Source organism: Dama dama, chromosome 32 (genome assembly GCF_033118175.1).
Source record: "Dama dama isolate Ldn47 chromosome 32, ASM3311817v1, whole genome shotgun sequence".
In the NCBI taxonomy this organism is placed as follows: domain Eukaryota; kingdom Metazoa; phylum Chordata; class Mammalia; order Artiodactyla; family Cervidae; genus Dama; species Dama dama.
The window spans coordinates 36,809,575-36,829,416 of NC_083712.1; the positions used below are offsets into that span (position 1 = coordinate 36,809,575).

The following is a 19,842-nucleotide window of genomic DNA, read 5'->3' on the forward strand; positions in this document are numbered from 1 at the left end:
GATCATGAAAAGTCTTGCTCCAAAGCCATGCCACAAAATAGGAGTCTTAGCCAAAGGATTGACAGGTTTTAAGACAGAATGACATGTTTGAATTTGCATTTGACAGAGTTCATTCTGCTTATAACATGGATGTAAGGAGGGTAAATAAGAATGATGGTGAAGACAGGACCAATTGTCATGATTGAGAGGAGTGATGGTGGTGGCTAGCTTAGTAGGAATAGAGATATAGGGCTAGTAGTGAATTTAGGAAGTAGAACCAGTAGGGCCTAGTGATGAATTGGATGTGGGGGTGAGCAAAGGAAAAGTAGGTCATGTCCGGGTTCTAGCTTAGGGAACTCAGTGAATGTTAGGTTTTCTTCTTTGTTTGTTTTTAGGGCAACTGAGCCAAATAGTGGATGTGAGGGGCTAAGCTATGCATTCTGTTTTAGGCATAAGGAGTCAGTGGGATCTATGGGAAATTTAGGTGAATCCACCAAGAGGCAGAGCTGCAGAGGGAGAACTCTGCTAGGGATATAAATTCATGTGTAATCAGGATATGGATGGTATAGATGAAATGTCAGTGCTATAAATCTAACATTTAGAAGTAACTAAATGGGGACTTCCCTAGCAGTCCAGTGGTTGAGATTCAGCTTTCCAGCACCGGGAATGTGGGTTCAATCCCTGGTCAGGGAACTAAGATCCCACATGCCATGTGGTGTGGCCAAAAATAATAAATTATAAAAGAAAACTCACTTGTAGTATTTAAAAAGAAATGATGAGATGTTAAATAGTGAAGAAATTAGCAAAAACAAAACTGATATATCTACTCTTAATCATTAAGAATTGGTTTAATGAAAAATTAACAAAACCATGACAAAATGAGATAACATCTTGAAATATATCTGAAATATATATGGGTTTGTATATGTATATACACATGTATACACACCCTATTCACAGAAAGCCAAAATATTAAATATATATTTGAAAGAGAAAGATCTGAAAATGAAATATACCAGATTAGTTTTGGGGAACTTGGTAACAACGGATGATGATGTCTTTTTAAAATACACATATTATTTGTACCTTTCTATAATTTGCATTTTATCAAAATAATAAGCCATGATTTTCAATACAAAATACATTATAAAATGTTAAAGATGTTTTTGCATTGTATTTGACTTTGCTAAAATACTTGCCAGTTACAATGTCCTCATAAAAGAAATTTTACAAGATTGTTTCCTCAGTAGAGTTTCTCAATAGACAGCAATGCAGAATGTAGTTGTAAATTTAATCTTTTGTGTCCCACCCAAACAAAAGCAGCATAGTATAATGGGGAAAATACTCTTTTAGAAGTCAATAAGAGAGATTTCCACCGAATCTGCTCCTTGGAGTTCTTTAGCAAGTTGTTTAACCTCTGAGGGCCTCGATTATTTGTAGGATAAGAGAGTTGGCCCAGATTTTATCTAAGGTGAGCTCCCACTCTGTTTTGCCAGGGTCCAGGTCACAGAAAAAAAAAATTATATCAAACTGTGTTCCAGTCAAATCAGCCCTTATTTATTCAGATATGTGCCTAAATGATCACAGTCTAAGTTGTTTCTTTGTTTAATGTGACCTGACATCTAATGGAAGTGTATTTATTTCAAAGGGAATTTAGTGTCTGTCCCTTATGTTTTTCTTTTTGTCCTACAAAGATTGAAAGTCCCTGCCATATTAATGTGCAGAACATAAAACACCAAGCTCTTCCTGAGAGGTAATTTTCCAAGAAAGAAAAATATGAGAATGGTGCTGGATTGTTTGCTTTTCTATCATTCAATGTTGTATTAAAACAACCATTTTTCCATAGCTATGAATGGCTTCACTCTTGAAAACTGTCAGTTACAAATGAAAAGTGATAGCACTCTGAAAGCAAAACCATTCCCAAATCGCACTAGTTTTTCACATGAATTTGAAGTTTAATCAGTGGCCCACATTCATACATAAACGTATCTATTGTGGGGTGAAAAATTAAGAAATGATCTTTAAACTTTATCTCAAACCTGGTTTTCAATAAAATATTACCCTTTTATGTTTACATTTTAAAATGAATTTTTATCAACCTGTCAATCAAATTCTTTCCATGTTTCCCCCAGGGACATATTTACCATTTATTTCTGCTCTGATGCATGAATTTCAACATACTAGGAGTTAGACACCATGAAGTTAAATCTAGACGTTGCCATAGTATAGTTTACTGAGACTTCCATACTCTTTCACTAGAACAGTGTGTATGTGTGTTTTCTAAGTGTTTATTTAAGAATGCATTTAAAAAATACTGAAAAAACAAAACACCTAATAAAAATTTAAATCATCAGTAATCCCATCACACATTGAAAACCACTGGGCTAAATTTGGCCTCCTTTTAGAGTCTCTTTGGACAGACTGTTATTATGGGAACAGGTGTCTCATGCTGAATCTGATTGCACATTGCCGGTTTCCATTAAGGGACAAGGCGCCATCAGAACTCGTGTAGAATGTCTGGCTTCATCCCAATTTCAGAAGTCAGTTTTGCAGATGACTCAAGCAAGAGCTAAAATAGTGGATGATTTAAAAACCAAAACAAAACAGAACAAAAACCTTCCCCTGTGGCCTTGGGAGAAATGTCATTTGTGTTAATGTGGCTGGAAAAAAAACAAAACAACTCCTTCCTCAGTATTGGAACAAGCATGGTTTCTTCCCCACTGAAAGCATGCACATGGAATGACTTCAGACTGGCCTGAGGGCTCATGCAATAAACTGAGACAGTTGTCTTTCTTGAATATGGTGATTACTCTGCGTCTGCATCTCAGAAAACTTAATGAAAGGCACATAGAAATAAGAGATGTTGGAGCCAAGTTGACCCAGTAGTTGAGTACCAATGTCAAAGTCACCTCTTTATAAACTGAATTGTAAGGAACACGATGCTTTGCTCTGCCTAACTCTTCAGTGCCCGTTCGTGGCACACATGGGCACCCACCATGCTCTCAGCTGGAACACCTTCCCCATATGTTGCCCATTTCAACTCCTACACGAAACTAGGCTGAAATGTAACCTTCCCACAATGGCTGCCACAGGCCCTCCTAAGGAAAGCTGGGCTTTCTCTTCTCTGTGCCTGGTGACGTTTTGTACATACTTCCAGTCTACTTTTGGCATGCTTGTCACTGTTCTGTAATTATTTGTCTCCAATTCAGTCAGAGACAGATAGTACTTTGGCCGTCTGATGCAAAGAGCCGACTCATTGGAAAAGACTTTGATGCTGGGAGAGATTGAGGGCAGGAGGATAAGGGGACAACAGAGGATGAGGTGGTTGGATGGCATCATTGACTCAACAGACTTGAGTTTGAGCAAACTCCGGGAGCTAGAGAAGGGCAGGGAAGGCTGGTGTGCTGCAGTTCGTGGGGTCGCAAAGAGTTGGACATGACTGAGCGACTGAACCTACAACAAATTCGACCAGGGAGCTCCTTGGGGAAATTGACTGTCTTAGTTATCTTTAGACTCAATGTCCAGTACCTAGACACTGCCTAACCTGAGTAAGGATGCACCCGTATGTCAGTTTAATAAAAAGATTGAATATATTAAGGCAAATTTTGGTAGTCTGTGGAATGATGAATGTGCTTTCACAACCTCTACTGAAATCTGAAGTTTCTTGTGTGAGGAACTGAGAAGGACTTTTCAGATTTCTCTGGATACATTGTCAGTGTTGTTTACCATCTACTCTGCAGAATTTAAAATCTGCTCAATGGAATAATATCTTAGACCATGTATAAGAATGACACAAGTGAGGTGAAGTATGCAAATGCAATGATATAAAACATTTCCATTTTTATTAGAGGTTGGGAAGAAGGCAGATCATTTCTGAGTTTAAAAAAAGAAAACTTTTATTGGAGCCTAGAGAAAGAGTCTGTTTCATAAATTGCATTAAATATTTGGTATGTAAAATTCCGGCTGTTGTTCTGCATTAAATGGATACAATGCACCCCTTACCTAATTAAGAAACCATATGGAGACAAGACACATTTACATAAACAAAAGCAGAGAAGCCATCTCTATTGTGTTGTCTTCGATTATGTAACTTGGTTTCCGTGATGTGGATTTGTTCTCTGGCTTAAATATTGCCATGGACCAAATAGTTTCCAGACATTGAATGAAATTTAAAGAGCTATTTCTACGGTGCCTTGACTTCATTTAAATATTGCAGTGAAAGGGACCCTGGAAGACTATGCAGTTTCCTACATTTAATAACTGCTTGCCTGTTCAAGCCAGTAGTTTTGGAATCTGGCCAACAGGAAATCCATTGTGTATTATTACATAGCTTTGCAGGATAACCATGTGCCTGGTGTATGGTTTAACCGTTTACTACGTGTTTGTTGAATAAATAAATGCCTCAGTGTGTTTTCAGAGTTGGTGACCTAACACAATTGCTCTAGCCTACATATGGGTAGCAAACAGTCAAGACATGGTATAAACAGTTTGTATCATGACGAGCACTGGGATGAAAATAATAACCATCACAAAACAAATATAAATATTGGGGTAATATGTTTGGAGTGGAAGTCTAAATCATAGTTATAATTCTTTCTCTTTTGTTTGACAGTCTTTATCCAGTCAGTGATACTGATGGCAGTCAGAGGTGGCTAATTAAATGCATGTAACATTTTATTACTTACTGTATGTTATCACATATATTATCTCACTTTACCATCACAGAGTACCCATTTTATGGATGAGAAAAATGAAACCTCAGAATTAAGTTCTTCACCCAAGGTCACAAAATTAAACCAGACTTTAAATCAGGTTATTTGATTCTGAAAGATCTTTTGTTTTACCAAATTTAGTCTTTGCTTTATGGCAGAGTTATTGGTGGAATTTGCAAACACAAATGCATATTTTGTTGCAGCGAGAAGTGTTCTTTGGAGATAGAAGAGAAAAAAATGAAATGTATTTCAAAATAGTCTTGGGGAAAAGGTATGAAAATAATTTAGAATTTCTCAAAATATGTTAAAGCTCAACTTTGTTTTTACTCTAACCCCATGAAATGCCAGCACCCTTCACTGATCGTCCAGGGTTTTTATGAATCCCAGTTTGGAATGACTTTTCCTCTGCTGTGCCCAGTCCTGTTATAGATTTCACATTTCAAACAGTCCAACATTGGCAGTTTTACCTGGTTAAATATGTTAAAATGACAAAAGCCCTGGTTCCAGTCCCTTTATTTTTACTGACGTTCACTGCATCTTGGTATATTCCTTGTATTTTAATTGGAGTTTTAGTTGTTAAATATTCCTGCTTAGAAGAAGGGAAACTATTTCTAAAGGAAACATTGCAAAATCCTTCTCATTATTTTATTCTCAACCATGCTTGTTCTATGACTGCTTTGTCTGTTGCTGACTTTAGTGAAGATGCCTAGTCAGTTGACTGTAATTAGTTGAATGCTTACTGTACTGTTCTCTCAAATATTTTCTCGAGACCTTTCCTGGGTGTGTCCATAACACACTCATACAGAACTGGAATTACAGTCCAGCCAAGGGATCACTGAGTGACCTTTAAGATGGATGTAATGTAAGTAGGTGAGGAACCACACAGATCCTTTAGCTTCTCATATTTTGGTTTTTTGAACTGTGTATCATTGACTTCTCTGGTGGCTCAGACGGTCTGGTAGGCCATCCGTGGGGTCGCAAAGAGTCAGACACGACTGAGCGACTTCACCTTCCCTTTTTCATTGTTGCCATAATGTAGGCACTCACTAAATGACCCTAATCAGACTTCTAAGGGTCCATTCACTTGAACTGAAATGGAATTGTGAGGCTTTTGAGTCAGATTTGCATTCAAATTCAGTCCCCACTTACTAGCTACATAACTTTAGATAAGACACATATTTGAAGCATTTTCTCAAATGCAGAAAGTGGTACTCAACAAGCCGCCACTTAGAGAGATGCTGTAAAACTGAAATGACTTAATCCATGTAGAAGGCTTATTACCATCACCTATAACCATTCAATACATGGCAGCTCTTATTTTTTACTCTCTGCTAATGTAGTTCCCTGGTAGCTCAGATGGTAGAGAATCTTCCTGCAATGTAAGATACTTAGGTTCGATCCCTGCGTTGGTAAGATCCTGACCACTTGGAAATGGCTACGCACTCCAGTATTCTCTCCTGCAGAATACCATAGACAGAGTACCCTGGCAGGCTACAGTTCATGGGATCACAAAGAGTTGGACACAACTGAGCAAGAACAACAGCAACAACCTAGTTTCCATGTTCTGTTTCATTTTTTGCTTCTCCAAATACTTGACACACTGTGAGCATTGGGATTTGATAGAGTGAAGCTTCACACTCTGGCTTTAAAACAGAAGATCTTGAGTATCAGTGAGTGTTTTCTGCAGAAGCAACAGAAAAAAAAACTGAGTTTGAGTTGCTTCACTAAGCAGGGATTAAAAATAATAATAATAACAAATTCTTTGGAGGTGAATGCCTCCTGATGTGTGTGCAGCCTCTGTGTTGTCAGAGCTGGCCCTCTGCCCTTTTTCCCTTTTCCCTTGTGCCCTTCCCCAGGTATAACAGGAACAAAAGATAGAAAGGTAGATGCCCACCACATGTATCCCTTCTATCAGGAAAGTAAAAGCTTTCTCAGAAACGTCTGTTTATGATTCATTTGCCATCGATGGGTGTCACGTGGCCATTCCCGCCTGGGAAGAAGTAAACTCAGTCTGTGACTTTTCATCAGCATTTGTGGTTGGCATCAGCATTTGTCACACCGAGTTTAAAAGTACAATCTGAGTTATAAAGCAGTGGTCAGTGTACTGAGATTCCAAGTTAATTTACCTTGAAGTCTAAAATACCCATGCGGTCTTCCATATGCTCATTTATTAAAGTAAGTCATCCCCGCGCCACCCTCCTCCCCCGCCAACTCGCCTCCAGGCCTAGGATTTGTCAGTTCAGTTCAGTCACTCAGTCGTGTCCAACTCCTTGTGGACCCCATGGACTGCAGGACGCCAGCCCTCCCTGTCCATCACCAACTCCTGGAATTTATTCAAACTCCTGTCCATTGAGTCGGTGATGCCATCCAACCATCTCATCCTCTGTCGTCCCCTTCTCCTCCTGCCTTCAGGCTTTCCCAGCATCAGGGTCTTTTCCAGTTAGTCAATTCTTCACATCAGGTGGCCAAAGTACTGGGATTTCAGTTCAGCATCAGTCCTTCCAATGAATATTCATGACCGATTTCCTTTAGGATGGACTGGTTGGATCTCCTTGCAGTCCAAGGGACTCTCAAGAGTCTTCTCCAACACCACAGTTCAAAAGCATCAATTCTTCAGATTTGTCAGTAACATGTGTTTAATGTTATTTACATGTAGTTGATTTATGCTGTTGTGTTTATTTCTGTTGTATAGCAAAGTGTTTCAGTTTAACATATATATATATATACACACACACACACACACACAGATTTTTTTTTTATATTCTTTTCTATTACGGTTGTCAGCAGCTTCTAGGCCCCAGCTTGGAACTTCTATTGGTGACTTCCTAGTCCAGTGGGCTAGGAAGGGGTTGTCTTCCAGGGGAGCAGCCTTTGCTTTATGAGGGGAATATCTGAAGGGCAGGGTGCTGCTGCCCTGGGAATTCAAGCCTGAGCCCAGAGAGGGTCCTCAGGAGGGGAAGCCAGAGATAATCAGTGTCAGAGAAGCACCGCCCCCAACACCTTACTATGCATGCAAAGCAAACCGGGGAGAAAAAGGAAAATATGTAACTCTTCCGTGTGCCTGCTAAGTAGCTTCAGTCTGTCCGATGCTTTGTGACTATTCTCCAGGCAAGAATACTGGAGTGGGTTGCCATGCCCTTCTCCAGGGGATCTTCCCGACCCAGAAATTGAACCTGTAGTCTTTTTAAGTTTCCTGTGTTCCCAGGCAGGGTTTTTTTGTTTTTGTTTTTTAATCACTAGCACCCTTCCATTTTCACTTACTTCCTTTCTTTGTCAGAAGGTTGCAAAGAAATGGTAATATGTATACAAATGTATATCTACAATCTCTTACCTTTCCACTCTCAGGGGCATAAATTGACTTTTTGTTGTTGCTTTTTGTTTTCCTGGAACCTGGCCTCTTCCCTAAATATACATGATATCTATGTGGCTTCAATAATAGTTAAGATAGAAAGTTACATTCAGCCTTTTTTTTCCTCCTCTGAATGTTGAGATGGATCCTTTTAATTTTTTCCTTTTTTTAAATATTGAAGTTTAGTTAGTGTTGTGTTAGTTTCAAGTGTACAACAAAGTGATTCAGTTATACGTGTGTGTGTGTGTGTGTGTGTGTACACATACATATTATTACCCTGTACCGAGATTCTTTGCCATTCTAGGTTAGTTGTTAAAAGGTTCCCTTCCCTGTGCTGTTCTATAGGTCCTTATTGTTTACCTGTTTTTTAAATAGTAGTGTATATCCATTAATCCTAAACTCTTAGTTTATACCCTGCCATATCCCCTTTGATAAACATAACTTTGTTACCTCGGTCTGTGAGTCTATTTCTATTTTATAATTAAGATTGATTGATTCTTTATGGACATCCTTGGAACCGCCAGGACACTTAGAGCAGACATTCCCATTCCACTCTTCTACTCTCTGAAGACTGAACTATTTTATCAAAAGGGGCTTTATTAAAATAGCAGGAAGGTATCCTAATTGCATTCAGATCCCTGTGTTTTGGGACTCAGATGGTTAAAGCTTGATTTATCTTATATTCCAGTCATTTTACTTAGGCTGGTTTACTATTGTCTGTTTACTTAGAAACTGTTTTCTGTGACCACTTACTCCATTTCAGTAGTTTCCGCTCACATTTATGCATTGTTATTAGTACTAATTAAACAACAAAGTGTCATGTCCACCTGTGTTCACTTGCGCTACCGCTTTGGGGCTCTGTATTTGTTCTTTATCGGGTGACCCTTTTCTATAACAGTGAATTACTTTGGACAAAACTCAAACCCCTGATGGGAGTGTGAGCTGTTTGATGCCCATATAAAATCTTTTAATACCTTTGTCATTTCCTCGAATGCATGGATTTACAGAAGCCTGAGGAGACTTGGTATGTATTGAAGATGGAAATTGCCTTGAGCAGTCAGTAACAAAATGAATTAACATGTGACATATTTTTGTGAAGCCCATTGTAAATATAATTTAAAACATTAAAAAAAAAACCACTTCTCAGAATCTCTCCTGAAACCCTTCTTTTTCCATGTGATAGATACATATTTTATTTTTTAAAGGAGTTTATCAAACTTTTATGACTTAAACTATTTGCTCTCTCATTATTTGGAATATTGGCTTTAGTGATGGTTTTTTCATCTTGTGAGTTAACTTTTCTATTAACATGAGTTAACTTTTCTATTACAAATGTATTTGAAAACATAAATCTCAAGCTCTTTAATATGTGAGCCCCCCACCACCTTGATTTGATACATTTAATGAAAAAATAGTTTGTGTTTATTTCAGTGGCGTAGTACTTATGTATTCCTGTTGGTGAACAGTCTTTCCCATAACTCAATGTCTTTTATTTTTTCTTTACACAGACACAAAATTATAGGCAGTCATTCCTCCTATGTCCTTTTGTCATTGATGATTCCCCCTACAGACTCTTTAAAAGGACATTCCACCTAATATTGTGAGTTTTGTTTACCCTTGACAGTGCTTAGTCATTTAGCTTAATGATTTCAGTGTATACAAATGTCTGTGTTTCTTCAGAATTACAATGATGACACCCAAAAAGCCAGGTTAGGACACAGACACCTCCTGGTCTCCAGACTTTCTCCTGATGACCTGGATTTTGTTCTGCTGGTTTCATGAGGTCCCTTTTTCCAGCTAGTCATAAAGACTGGTTTGCTTTGAATGGGAAGAGCCCTCTCTGGGGCATAGTTGATCTTGGTGTTGAAGATCAGTACCAGTACTTGGTATTTGCTTACTTTGTTCTTTCTCCGGAATGCCATGGGAAGGCACAAAATAGGGTTCTTCTTGTTTATGCTCCACATTGCTCAGTAGTTACATGTTTCTTCCCCTGACTGTGTGCCCATTTCCTGGGGCTCAAGTCCTTGCTAAATAGAGTAAAGCAGCAATGGAACAAAGTCTTGGCTCCTGCTTTTTCCTTTCCGTATTATTTCTCTCCACTCATCACTTCCCTATACTTGGGGAGACATATTTATTTCTTCACTTTGAGCAAATGTTACTATAGGTCTTAAACTATAGCTTGTCAGGGATTTGTTTTGGTTCCTAGCCGTCGAAATGAAGTCATCTTTGGGCAGAAATGTTGGGGCAGGGAATGATGGTTTAAAACAAGCAGAAGAAATGCACATTCCGTTTAGAAGGTTTGGTAAGTTTGGAAAAGAAACTATATCCAAGGTTGAACACCAGTCTCCAAGGTTCACAGGTAAAGAAAGTGGACAGTTGCCAATCCTTTGGACATGTCTTATGACCGGCTATTCTCCACCAACATCACCATTATTCATACTCATGTATGGGAGATTCAGATCTATTCCTTTCATTATTTCAGCATTTTGAGGCATCTGGGGGCCCTCATTGAATACTTCGAGGTAACCACTCACCAGGCTGGATCTCAGCCACAGATATCTCTCTCAGTTCTCTCAACGAAAATATAAAGATTAAAAGCTGTAGTTTGAGGAATACTCCTATTCATTACCTTCACTTGTCCAATAACCCTGGATGTGTGTTGGGCTAAAGGTACCCTGTCATGCTAATTCAGTCTCTAGACACTAATTCATCTGCACAGGCCTTACAGGCCTGCTGGTTAGGATTCAGAGTTTTCCAGTACAGATTCTTAGAGCAGGTTGTGGTTTTGGCCTTGATGCAGGTGCTGCCAGTGTAGACTGTGTTCTAACACCTTCTTCCATTTCGCAGGAACCGACAATGGTGAAGTCCTCCCTGATTCCATCCCATCAGCTCCTGGGACGCTGCCTCATTTCATAGAGGAGCCAGATGATGCTTATATCATCAAGAGCAACCCCATTGCACTGAGGTGCAAAGCAAGGCCAGCCATGCAGATATTCTTCAAATGCAATGGCGAGTGGGTCCATCAGAATGAGCATGTCTCTGAGGAGAGTCTGGATGAGAGTTCAGGTAAGAATGGGAAGTGATAGAAGAATCTATGGTAGCTTCTCAGATTTTTAGGTCAATATGACTGGGGAAACCTGTGTTCAGTCACACACCTTATTTGAGTGAAGTCACATTAACAGTATCCCAGGAATATAAGAGGGAGTCATGTCTTGAAATGACTCCACAGCTCTCCTGCTAGTCTACTCCAATATGGTAGAGGAGCATTTTTTATTTTCCTGCTCTATATCACGTTAAGACCTAATTTTGTATAAAAGTTAATATTCTCCTTGGAAATAAAATCAGGCAGTCCCTGTTTTCATTTTCTGAATTCTGAATATTTTTTCATGACATGAATCTTTCAAGAAGCACCCTTTTAAGTAGCCTAAATTCAGTTGCTCTAATCTTTCTTCCTGGATATTATTCTTGTATGCTTCATTCTCCACAGCTGATGGTTTCTGAGTCGTCTGAGCTCTTTTGATTACTGTGTAATGATAAAGAAGTTCAAATTAGAAGACCAGATTTGAATAGGATCTCCTGTATAAAAGAATTTCAGGACTGTCTTTATTAGCTGGCTAATTTGGCTGATAAGGGGTGATGATGAGAATAGTGATCATATTAGCTAATATTTGTTGAGCACTTACTATATAACCAGACCTTATCTAAGCTTCTGATACACATTATCCTACTGTCTTTTCAACTGCTCTCTGGGATAAATAATGCTGTCATTGCCTTCTTATAAATAAGGAAACAGAGCCTCAAAGAGATTAAGTAAACTGTGGGCTTGTGCTGGATATCTCAATAAGATCATTTGACTCAAAACTTTCAAAATGTATTACTTTTATATTTTAGCATATAATAGAAACAGTATATGCTTTTGAACTTTGGCTCCTCAGACTAACAGAAAATTTAGCCTCATCCTAAATCCAATTTGATGTTACTCTATATTATTGATTTTTATTAGTTCTAAACTTACTAGATGTCAGATTTTGAATAAAGTCATGAATAATTAGGAAGTTGTGTCAGCTTAATTTATTAATTAATATACCAGTGCTGTTTAGTACATTAGGCTAAATCTTTCAGAGTATTTCAGGAAAGGGAGGAGGCAAACTCTGATCTAGACCTTCATACCTGCTAATAAGTTTATGACCAGTATAAGTGCAAATGAAGTTACAATAAATGTCTACAGAGAGGTAGATGGTGCTAGAGAGGATTTAAAAAAATCATGTCTGACTGGGACTCTCAGGAAAGGTGTGGAAGCAACAGCATTTGAAAGGAGCATTGAATATGTGTTTCAATTAAGCATAATTGATGATACACTCTATTGAAGAGAGACAGGTCTCAGTGGTCAACATTAGCAAATGAAAGAAAGCTGAGTGTGTGTTCCACTTAGCCTGCTTTGGTTCAAATATAAAATTGATACAGGAGATAGCAGCTGATGGCTGGAAAACAGCTCAATCCGTGGCATGAGAGACCTCAAATATCAGAGCAAGATGTTGTTTACTCAGTTTTATGGATATTTTTTGTTAATGGTAGGGATTGATTATATTGACATATGGGAATCCAATGGCTTTGAAACTATACTTCAGAAGATGAATATGGAGCAAGTCTTCGGGATGGTAAGGAGAAGCAGGAATGGAGAAGTTAAGAGACTTGAGTAATTCAGCTGAGAAAGTAAGATCTGCTTCTTGAGGAATGGCCATAGAAATAGGAATAGATAGCTGATGTGAGAAGCAGTGTCACAAATCAGACTTAATAGCTGAATGATTTGAATGAATGGAGAAATAAAAACAAATCCCTTAACAGAAGGAAAAGGGGTATGCAATTAATATTAGTAATCACATTAGCAAGGAGAAAAGTCTGAGGTCATTGTTTGAACAAACTACACTTGAAATACGGGAGAATGAAGAGATGTAGATCTGGAACTAAGGTAGTCATCAGTAAAAAGTGAAGCCATGCAGATGGAGGAGTTGTCAAGAAAGAATGGGCAATATGACAAGAAAATGAAACTAGAGATACAGACACACCTCCTTAGGAGTCATGAAGAGGAACATTAGCATCCAACAAAGAAGTAAGCAGGGTATGCTGTATTCCAAAGCAAGGGAGGAAAATTATTTCATAAAGATCTTAAGATATTACTCTTATCTCTGCCTAGGAACAATGAAGGAGGCAAAGAACTGAACATATATATCAACAGTGCTAATGATTATGCAGTTTTGAGCTAATTTGGGTTTGTAGCATAAATGCATCAAAAGGTAGAGAATCACAATTCCCTAATCATTCCACTTTGGAATTAGAATGAGGAAGAAAGCAGAAGTGCTTGTTTTAGATATACTATTCTTCAGACCAAAAGCATGCTTAGAATTCCAGTTTCTAAATGTGAGAATGGGAAGGGATCTCAGTGGTAAACATAACAGCTCTGTTTTGTTTATTAAAATAAAAGGTTCCAAGAAATACAAGTAGTTCATGGCATAGCTATTGCTAGAACCCCTATCTCCTGATCTTCATATGGATATATTTCCTTGATACTATAAAGGACCATACAGATTCCTGTGGTCTCCTTCCCAATCAAAATATTGAAAAATTTTCCTTACTGGCATCAGGATGTGTTTCATCACCTGTCTCAGCATTTTCTATCATCAACCTGTTTAATGTTTAATTTCTCAAATATAATCCTTATCGCTACTCCATTGGAGTTTGTCTGTTCCTTATCATCTCGCCAAGGGCTAATCCCTTATTCTATGTTGTGTTTATAGCACTGATAGAAGTTTGTAACAATTAATGGTATAGAGACATTTCCAGGCTTCCAGCGATAGTTTCCTTCCTTGAAGAAGGGTTTGGCAAAAACCGAAACAAATGAAGAGAACAAACTGAATCTTTGTTTTGGGAAAGTTTTTGCTTCTGTGTTACAAAGATTGGGATCATGGAGACCTGGGTGAATAGATTTGGTGTTGAGAGAGTTTGAGTCACAAACAGTAGCAATCTCATTTACCTTTGCATGAAGACTTTCAAGAAAACTCTTGATTTTTGGGTAGAGAGCAGCAAAGGGAACAGCATTATCCCCAGGACAAAAGCCTATAGAACAATGTGAAATATGAAAGGTATATGTCTCTTAAACTCAGCTAGCCTAACTGGAGAAGAACTCAGATACTAGTGGCTCCATAGGGTTGTGTATTTTTTCCTCAGACATTTCTGTCCTGGATTTTGCCCAGTAATGAACTGAAAACAGCAGAAAACCTTTGGGTAAACTGCTGCAAGTAAAAGATAGGAAGAACATTGAAAAATGGTCAGCTATTTTTTTTATACTACTGCTAGAAAATCCTATATCCATTCTCATTTAAAGACCTCTTGATAAATATTGCAAGCCCATTTAACACTCTACCCTCTTGTAATTTCACAACATTCAGTTTTGTTATTGCTTCCTCCTTTTAATTCCTTTCTCATTGCTAGGCAACTCCATGTCTTGAAGACAGCAGCGTTGATTACATTCTCTGCCTCCATCTAAAAGTCTCTGCCTTTGCTTCCTTTAAAAAACATATAAAAATAAAAAAGACCATTAAAAGTCACAAATTTCAAAGGAACTGGGAAGAACAAAAAAAAATCATAAATGAAAAAATCTGAAGAGATTATACACTGATTTTGAAAAACAAGCTGTTGAGAAAGAACTTAAATTTTAACAACTACCTTTTGAAAAGAATTTAATAAGCACAACCCTTTCTTCCAAGTTATTTTGATTGAATCAACAGAAAAGAAATGTCTCTCCCTAAAACTGTTTTTTCTTCTGTGTGCTTAATGAAAATCGCTGTCTACCACACACTGCAATTATGTTTTCCTAAGTTCTGTATCCATAGTGGAAAAGTGGACACTGGCGCAAGATGAGTGGAGATATTAGACCCCAAACTAATGCATAAGTGCAATTAAGGTTGGAAACAAAATGGCCTCAGGTATTGAAAAATAGATGCATTACCTCCCCTGGGTTTCTTCATTGTGGAGCTGGAGCACAGGAATTGGCTACCTTACAGCCTTAATGGCTTTTGATGGGGTCTGAAAAATAGTTCCTGCAAAGTCCAGGGGGAGTGAATGACACCAGGAGACCCAGAACAGTGGGACCACATTTGACCAGGGGTAGAGAATTATCCGTGCTGTTAAGAAGCTGAAAAGTATCTGCTTCAGTATCTTTGGCCAACACAGTCTCCATTTTTAAATCCCAGAGAACTTTGGTATCTTTTTTACTTACAGGTTTTCTTTCTTCACCAAACTAATGGGAAATGCATAGGACCTGGGAGTGTTGGGAGTCAACACAGTCAACACAGGATCTTTTGTATTTCCAAATTGGAAGCAATAAGTCCTTTCCGTTGTTAAAGCCTGCAAACTGCCTTTGGTCTTTTCCGGTAATTTGGCCCCGTCATCTAACAGTTCAAATAAGAAGAAAAAGGACTGTGTGTTTTCATGCAATTTAGCTTGGAAAACCCAGAGCAAGAGTTCTTTCCTGCAGAAAGCACAATTTATTTGACATGAGTTACTGTGTTTGCACAGACATGGCTATACCTCTTAGTAATGTACACTTTTAGTTCTCTGCACAAGCCGAGCGGTCCTCTTTCATTTGTTCTGCCTCATTTCATTTGGAAATATGGGAAGTCTTCTTCCTTGTATTTTTCTTCTGTTAACATCTGGAGTTGAGAGGCAATCCCAATTCAGGCATCATGCCCGTGAGAAAAGGGTGGATTGTTCCAATAACCCAGAAATTAAGAGTTTTAATATAATAAGCAAGTACGTGTGCACACACACACACATACACAGAGAGAAAACCAACAATAACCAGGAAAACTCACTCTTGGCAATCAGGATAATGTAGCCTGTGGGAAGTTTGGGCTATCAATAAGCTTAGCTACTTCTTTATTGTTCAATAATAATGGAGTTCCCTTAACAAGCCTCCCTGGTTCTTATTCTGCCTTGGAGATATCGAACTCTAATGAGTGAAATAATGTGTATTTCAATGCATCATGGGAAAAGTCTCAACTCCAGTAAACTAATATTTTTCTTCTTAAAGAATATCATTTCAGGGATTTCACTGTGTGATTTCCTTATTAAAGAACTAGAGTCACTCTCTGGGGAGAAGAGGTTAATGGATTGTGTTGAGAAAAGGGAGAAGAACAGAAATAAAAATGTGTTAAATCTTTAAAATTTATATCTAAGAACTTTGCTATGCTGGTGATGGGGATTTGGATATAGTATCTTCCAGAAAACCATTAGTTTGAAGTTACCTTCAGTGTTCACAAATCACCAGGGTACATTTGGGAAGCATATATTTGAGACCACGGAACACAGAAAAATCCATCTCTCAAGTGTTCCATTGCCAGTTTGTTGGTTTAAAACTCACATTTATAGAAACAGTCTTCCACCCCACCCAGGTTTTATCTTGTTCATTACTCTGCTTCTCAGAGAGGACCGAGCTATTCTAAAAAGGTGTTCAGGAAAATATTATAAATTCCTTCCCCAAATTTGTGACAGAACATGCAGAGCTTGTCTTGTGTGTCTGATTTAAACCTGTCCTACAAAAAAAAAAAAAAAAAACCAAAAAACTGTTTAATATCATTTCATTCATAGCAAAGACAGAAGGCAGCTAACCATCTTGTATAATTTAATGTCAATTCATGATATCTGCCTGATATTTGTTCTAAACCCTAAATTCTTAAGCAGTGTCTTTGGACTTTTGTAGTCTTTTCTGTTCATACAGCATTTAGAAGTGTGTTTCTTTATGTGAAGTGGGAATTATAAAGATATTTTAAAAACTGAGGATAGTCCAGTGGTTAAGAATGTCAATATTAGTGCAATAGGACACCTACCATGTTTGAGATCTGTTTATCTATTTACAGACTTTCTTCAGGTAGATATGTTACTTAGTGTCCTTTGACCTCAGCTTTCCCTTGTATAAAATGGCAGTTATAATTGTATCTACTCTGGGAACTATAGTGGGGGTGGTAGAACCTAATATGTGTGACATATTTAGCTCAGGGTCTGGTATATAGTAAATTCCCAATCGAGGTTAGCCTTCAAAATGATAAATATAAAACTGCTAAATTTGTTGTGTTATTTTGTCTTTTCAGTTATAAAACATTTTATTGTGTTTCACAGTATCACCAATGTATAAACAGACAGCAGTAATGGTTTCTACGCTTCTAAAAACAAATAGAAAATGATGAACTTTTACAGTTCCAAAAAGCACTAGTATGTTGTTGTCATTCATTCACGAAGTCATGTCTGACTCTTTGTGACCCCATGAATTGCAGCATGTGAGGCTTCCCTGTCCTTCACCATCTCCCAGAGCTTGCTCAAACTCATGTCCTTTGAGTCAGTGATGCCATCCAACTATCTCATCCTCTGCTGCCCCCTTCTCCTATCCTCAGTCTTTTCCAGCATCTGTATCATTAATAGGTAAAGAGTTGTCTGTCGTGGAATGACATCTCATGTGCCTAGGATTCACTCCATTGATTTATATTTTGTCTTGGTGATTCCCAGAGCCCCTGGTATCACCGAGGGAGATAGAATTGGTGGGGTGATCTCAGGATGATTTACTACCAGGAGGTTGTTGTGGTGTCTGCAGGAATGAAAAGCCATTGACTGGGACAACAGGGTTGGAAATCATGAGTGGGTTACCCACAAGCTGTGAGTGTGAGGTCCCAGTAATTCATTCAGGGATCCTGTCCTCTAAATAACTCTCCCATCCCTACTCCAGCCTCTTAAGTTTCTCTTCTGTCTGTTACCAGACCACGCTATCAAGTTAATTTGCTTTCCTCTGCCAGACACCTCTGTGATGATTAATTCTTATCTCCAGTGAGGATGAAACTGGAGAGCTTGGGTGTATTCTTAGTTTCTGTACTTAAGACTGAACTTGCCATACTTCTGAGGGATATGTGGAGTGGTTATTATCCAGGGGAAACTAAAGAGTATTCATTAGGCATAGTGCACTTTCAAAGGAGGATGGGTATTTTTTATCAAAATACATTTTAATCTTGTTGCTAGGATGAAGTGGCAAAAGACATTTAGCCCTAATTAAGCATCTGCCAGTAAAATGAAATATGGATCTACCTTTCAATTATCTCCATTTAATTTGCTACTTTCAGTAGCATGTTGGCCTGAAGACATGTAAGCTCCCTTAAGAAATGGAAGCACAGTTCCATCAAAAGGCTTCCTTGTATCTCAGAGTTTTAAAACTTCAAATATGGATCCGATTCATGTGTCTTTACCAGAGCCTTGCCCTAGACCCTGAGCTAAATACTGGGTGAGGACAGAGCCTTCAAGTTGTAGGTAGGATGGTGCCCACCCTAGAAGCTTTTGTTGATGCTATAGAGAGATTAGAAGCCCATCTTGTGAGATCTTTGGCAACCTATGCTTCTCCTGTTGCAGAATTTGTCCCACTTCAATGTTGGGGCAGGTTGAAGTGTCTCCCCCTCTATCCTGCAAGCTCCTTGAGAACAAGAATCTTCATCATTTGCTTTGTCACAGTATCTTCAGCGCCTGGCAAAGTGGCAAGCACATCTGAGGCCTCAATACAATGTTTTAAAAATAATGTATGTTGTCAACTGTGTGTTGGATCTGTTTCTTATGATATGGGACCGTCAGCAAAATAATAGGAATAGTAATAGCACAGTTTTAAGATAATGGATATGATGACATTAATAAAAGTAAAGGGACATACAAATGATATAATGATTAGTCAAGAAGGATAATATGTTCTTCAAAATTTGGAGAAACTTACTGTTTGAGTCTACTTTGTAGGCTGCAAACCTTGGCTTGTTGTTGTTCAGTCACCCATCACGTCCAGTTCTTTGCAGCCCCGTGGATCACAGCATGTTCGTCTTTCCTCTCCTTCACTGTGTCCTGCAGTGTGCCCAAATTCATGTCCGTTGCGTTGGTGATGCCATCTAACCATCTCATTCTCCATCGCCCGGTTCTCCTCCTGCCCTCAGTCTTTCCAGGCATCAAGGTGTTTTCCAAAGAGTGGGCTCTTCGAATCAGGTGGCTGAAGTATTGGAGTCTCAGCATCAATCCTTCCAATGAATATTCAGGGTTGATTTCCTTGAGGATTGACTAGTCTGATCTCCTTGGGGCTCTCAAGAGTCTTCTCCAGCACCACAATTCAGAAGCGTTCTTTGGCGCTCAGCTTTCTTTATGGTCCAGCTCTCACATCTGTAACGTGATGACTGGAAAAACCGTAGCTTTCGCTACCTTTGTTGGCAGAATGATATCTCTGTTTTTAAATTTTAATTAATCTTTGCTGTCTAGGTTTGTCATAGCTTTCCTTCAAAGGAGCAAGCATCTTTTAACTTTATGGCTGCAGTCACTGTCCACCATGATTTTGGAGCCCAACAAAATAAAATCTGTCGCTGCTTCCACTTCCTTCCCTTCTATTTGCCATGAAGTGGTGGTACTAGGTACTACATTCCATAATCTTAGTTTTTCTAATGTTGAGTTTCAAGCCAGCTTCTTCACTCTTCTACTACCTGGACTAGTAAGAGACAAATGGAAAATGGCCCCTCGTATACATGGCGGATTCACTTCTTCAAGCGAAATGGGCTGTTTTCCATCTTCCTAGTAGACAGTGGAATGAGATGGGGCTGTGTCAGAGCAAAGTATACGCATCAGAGGGACTGGGGGATCTAAGGAGATGCTGGTCTGTTAAAGGAGGTTCTTGAATAAGAGGTGGTTACTTCTCATGGGGAGTTTGATTTTTTTTTTTTCTCTCGCCCCAAATTGAGCAAG

The 19,842-nt window shown here is 38.6% G+C and overlaps 1 protein-coding gene across 2 annotated transcripts in view; it reads left to right on the forward strand.

Annotated features, from left to right (window-relative positions):
- Positions 1–19,842, forward strand: part of UNC5D (unc-5 netrin receptor D) — a 615,641-nt gene that overhangs the window by 326,428 nt on the left and 269,371 nt on the right. For both annotated transcript variants that reach the window (XM_061134611.1, XM_061134612.1), the window contains exon 2: positions 10,888–11,106. In XM_061134611.1, coding sequence (XP_060990594.1) covers positions 10,888–11,106 — 219 coding nt within the window. The remainder of the gene's footprint in view (positions 1–10,887; positions 11,107–19,842) is intronic.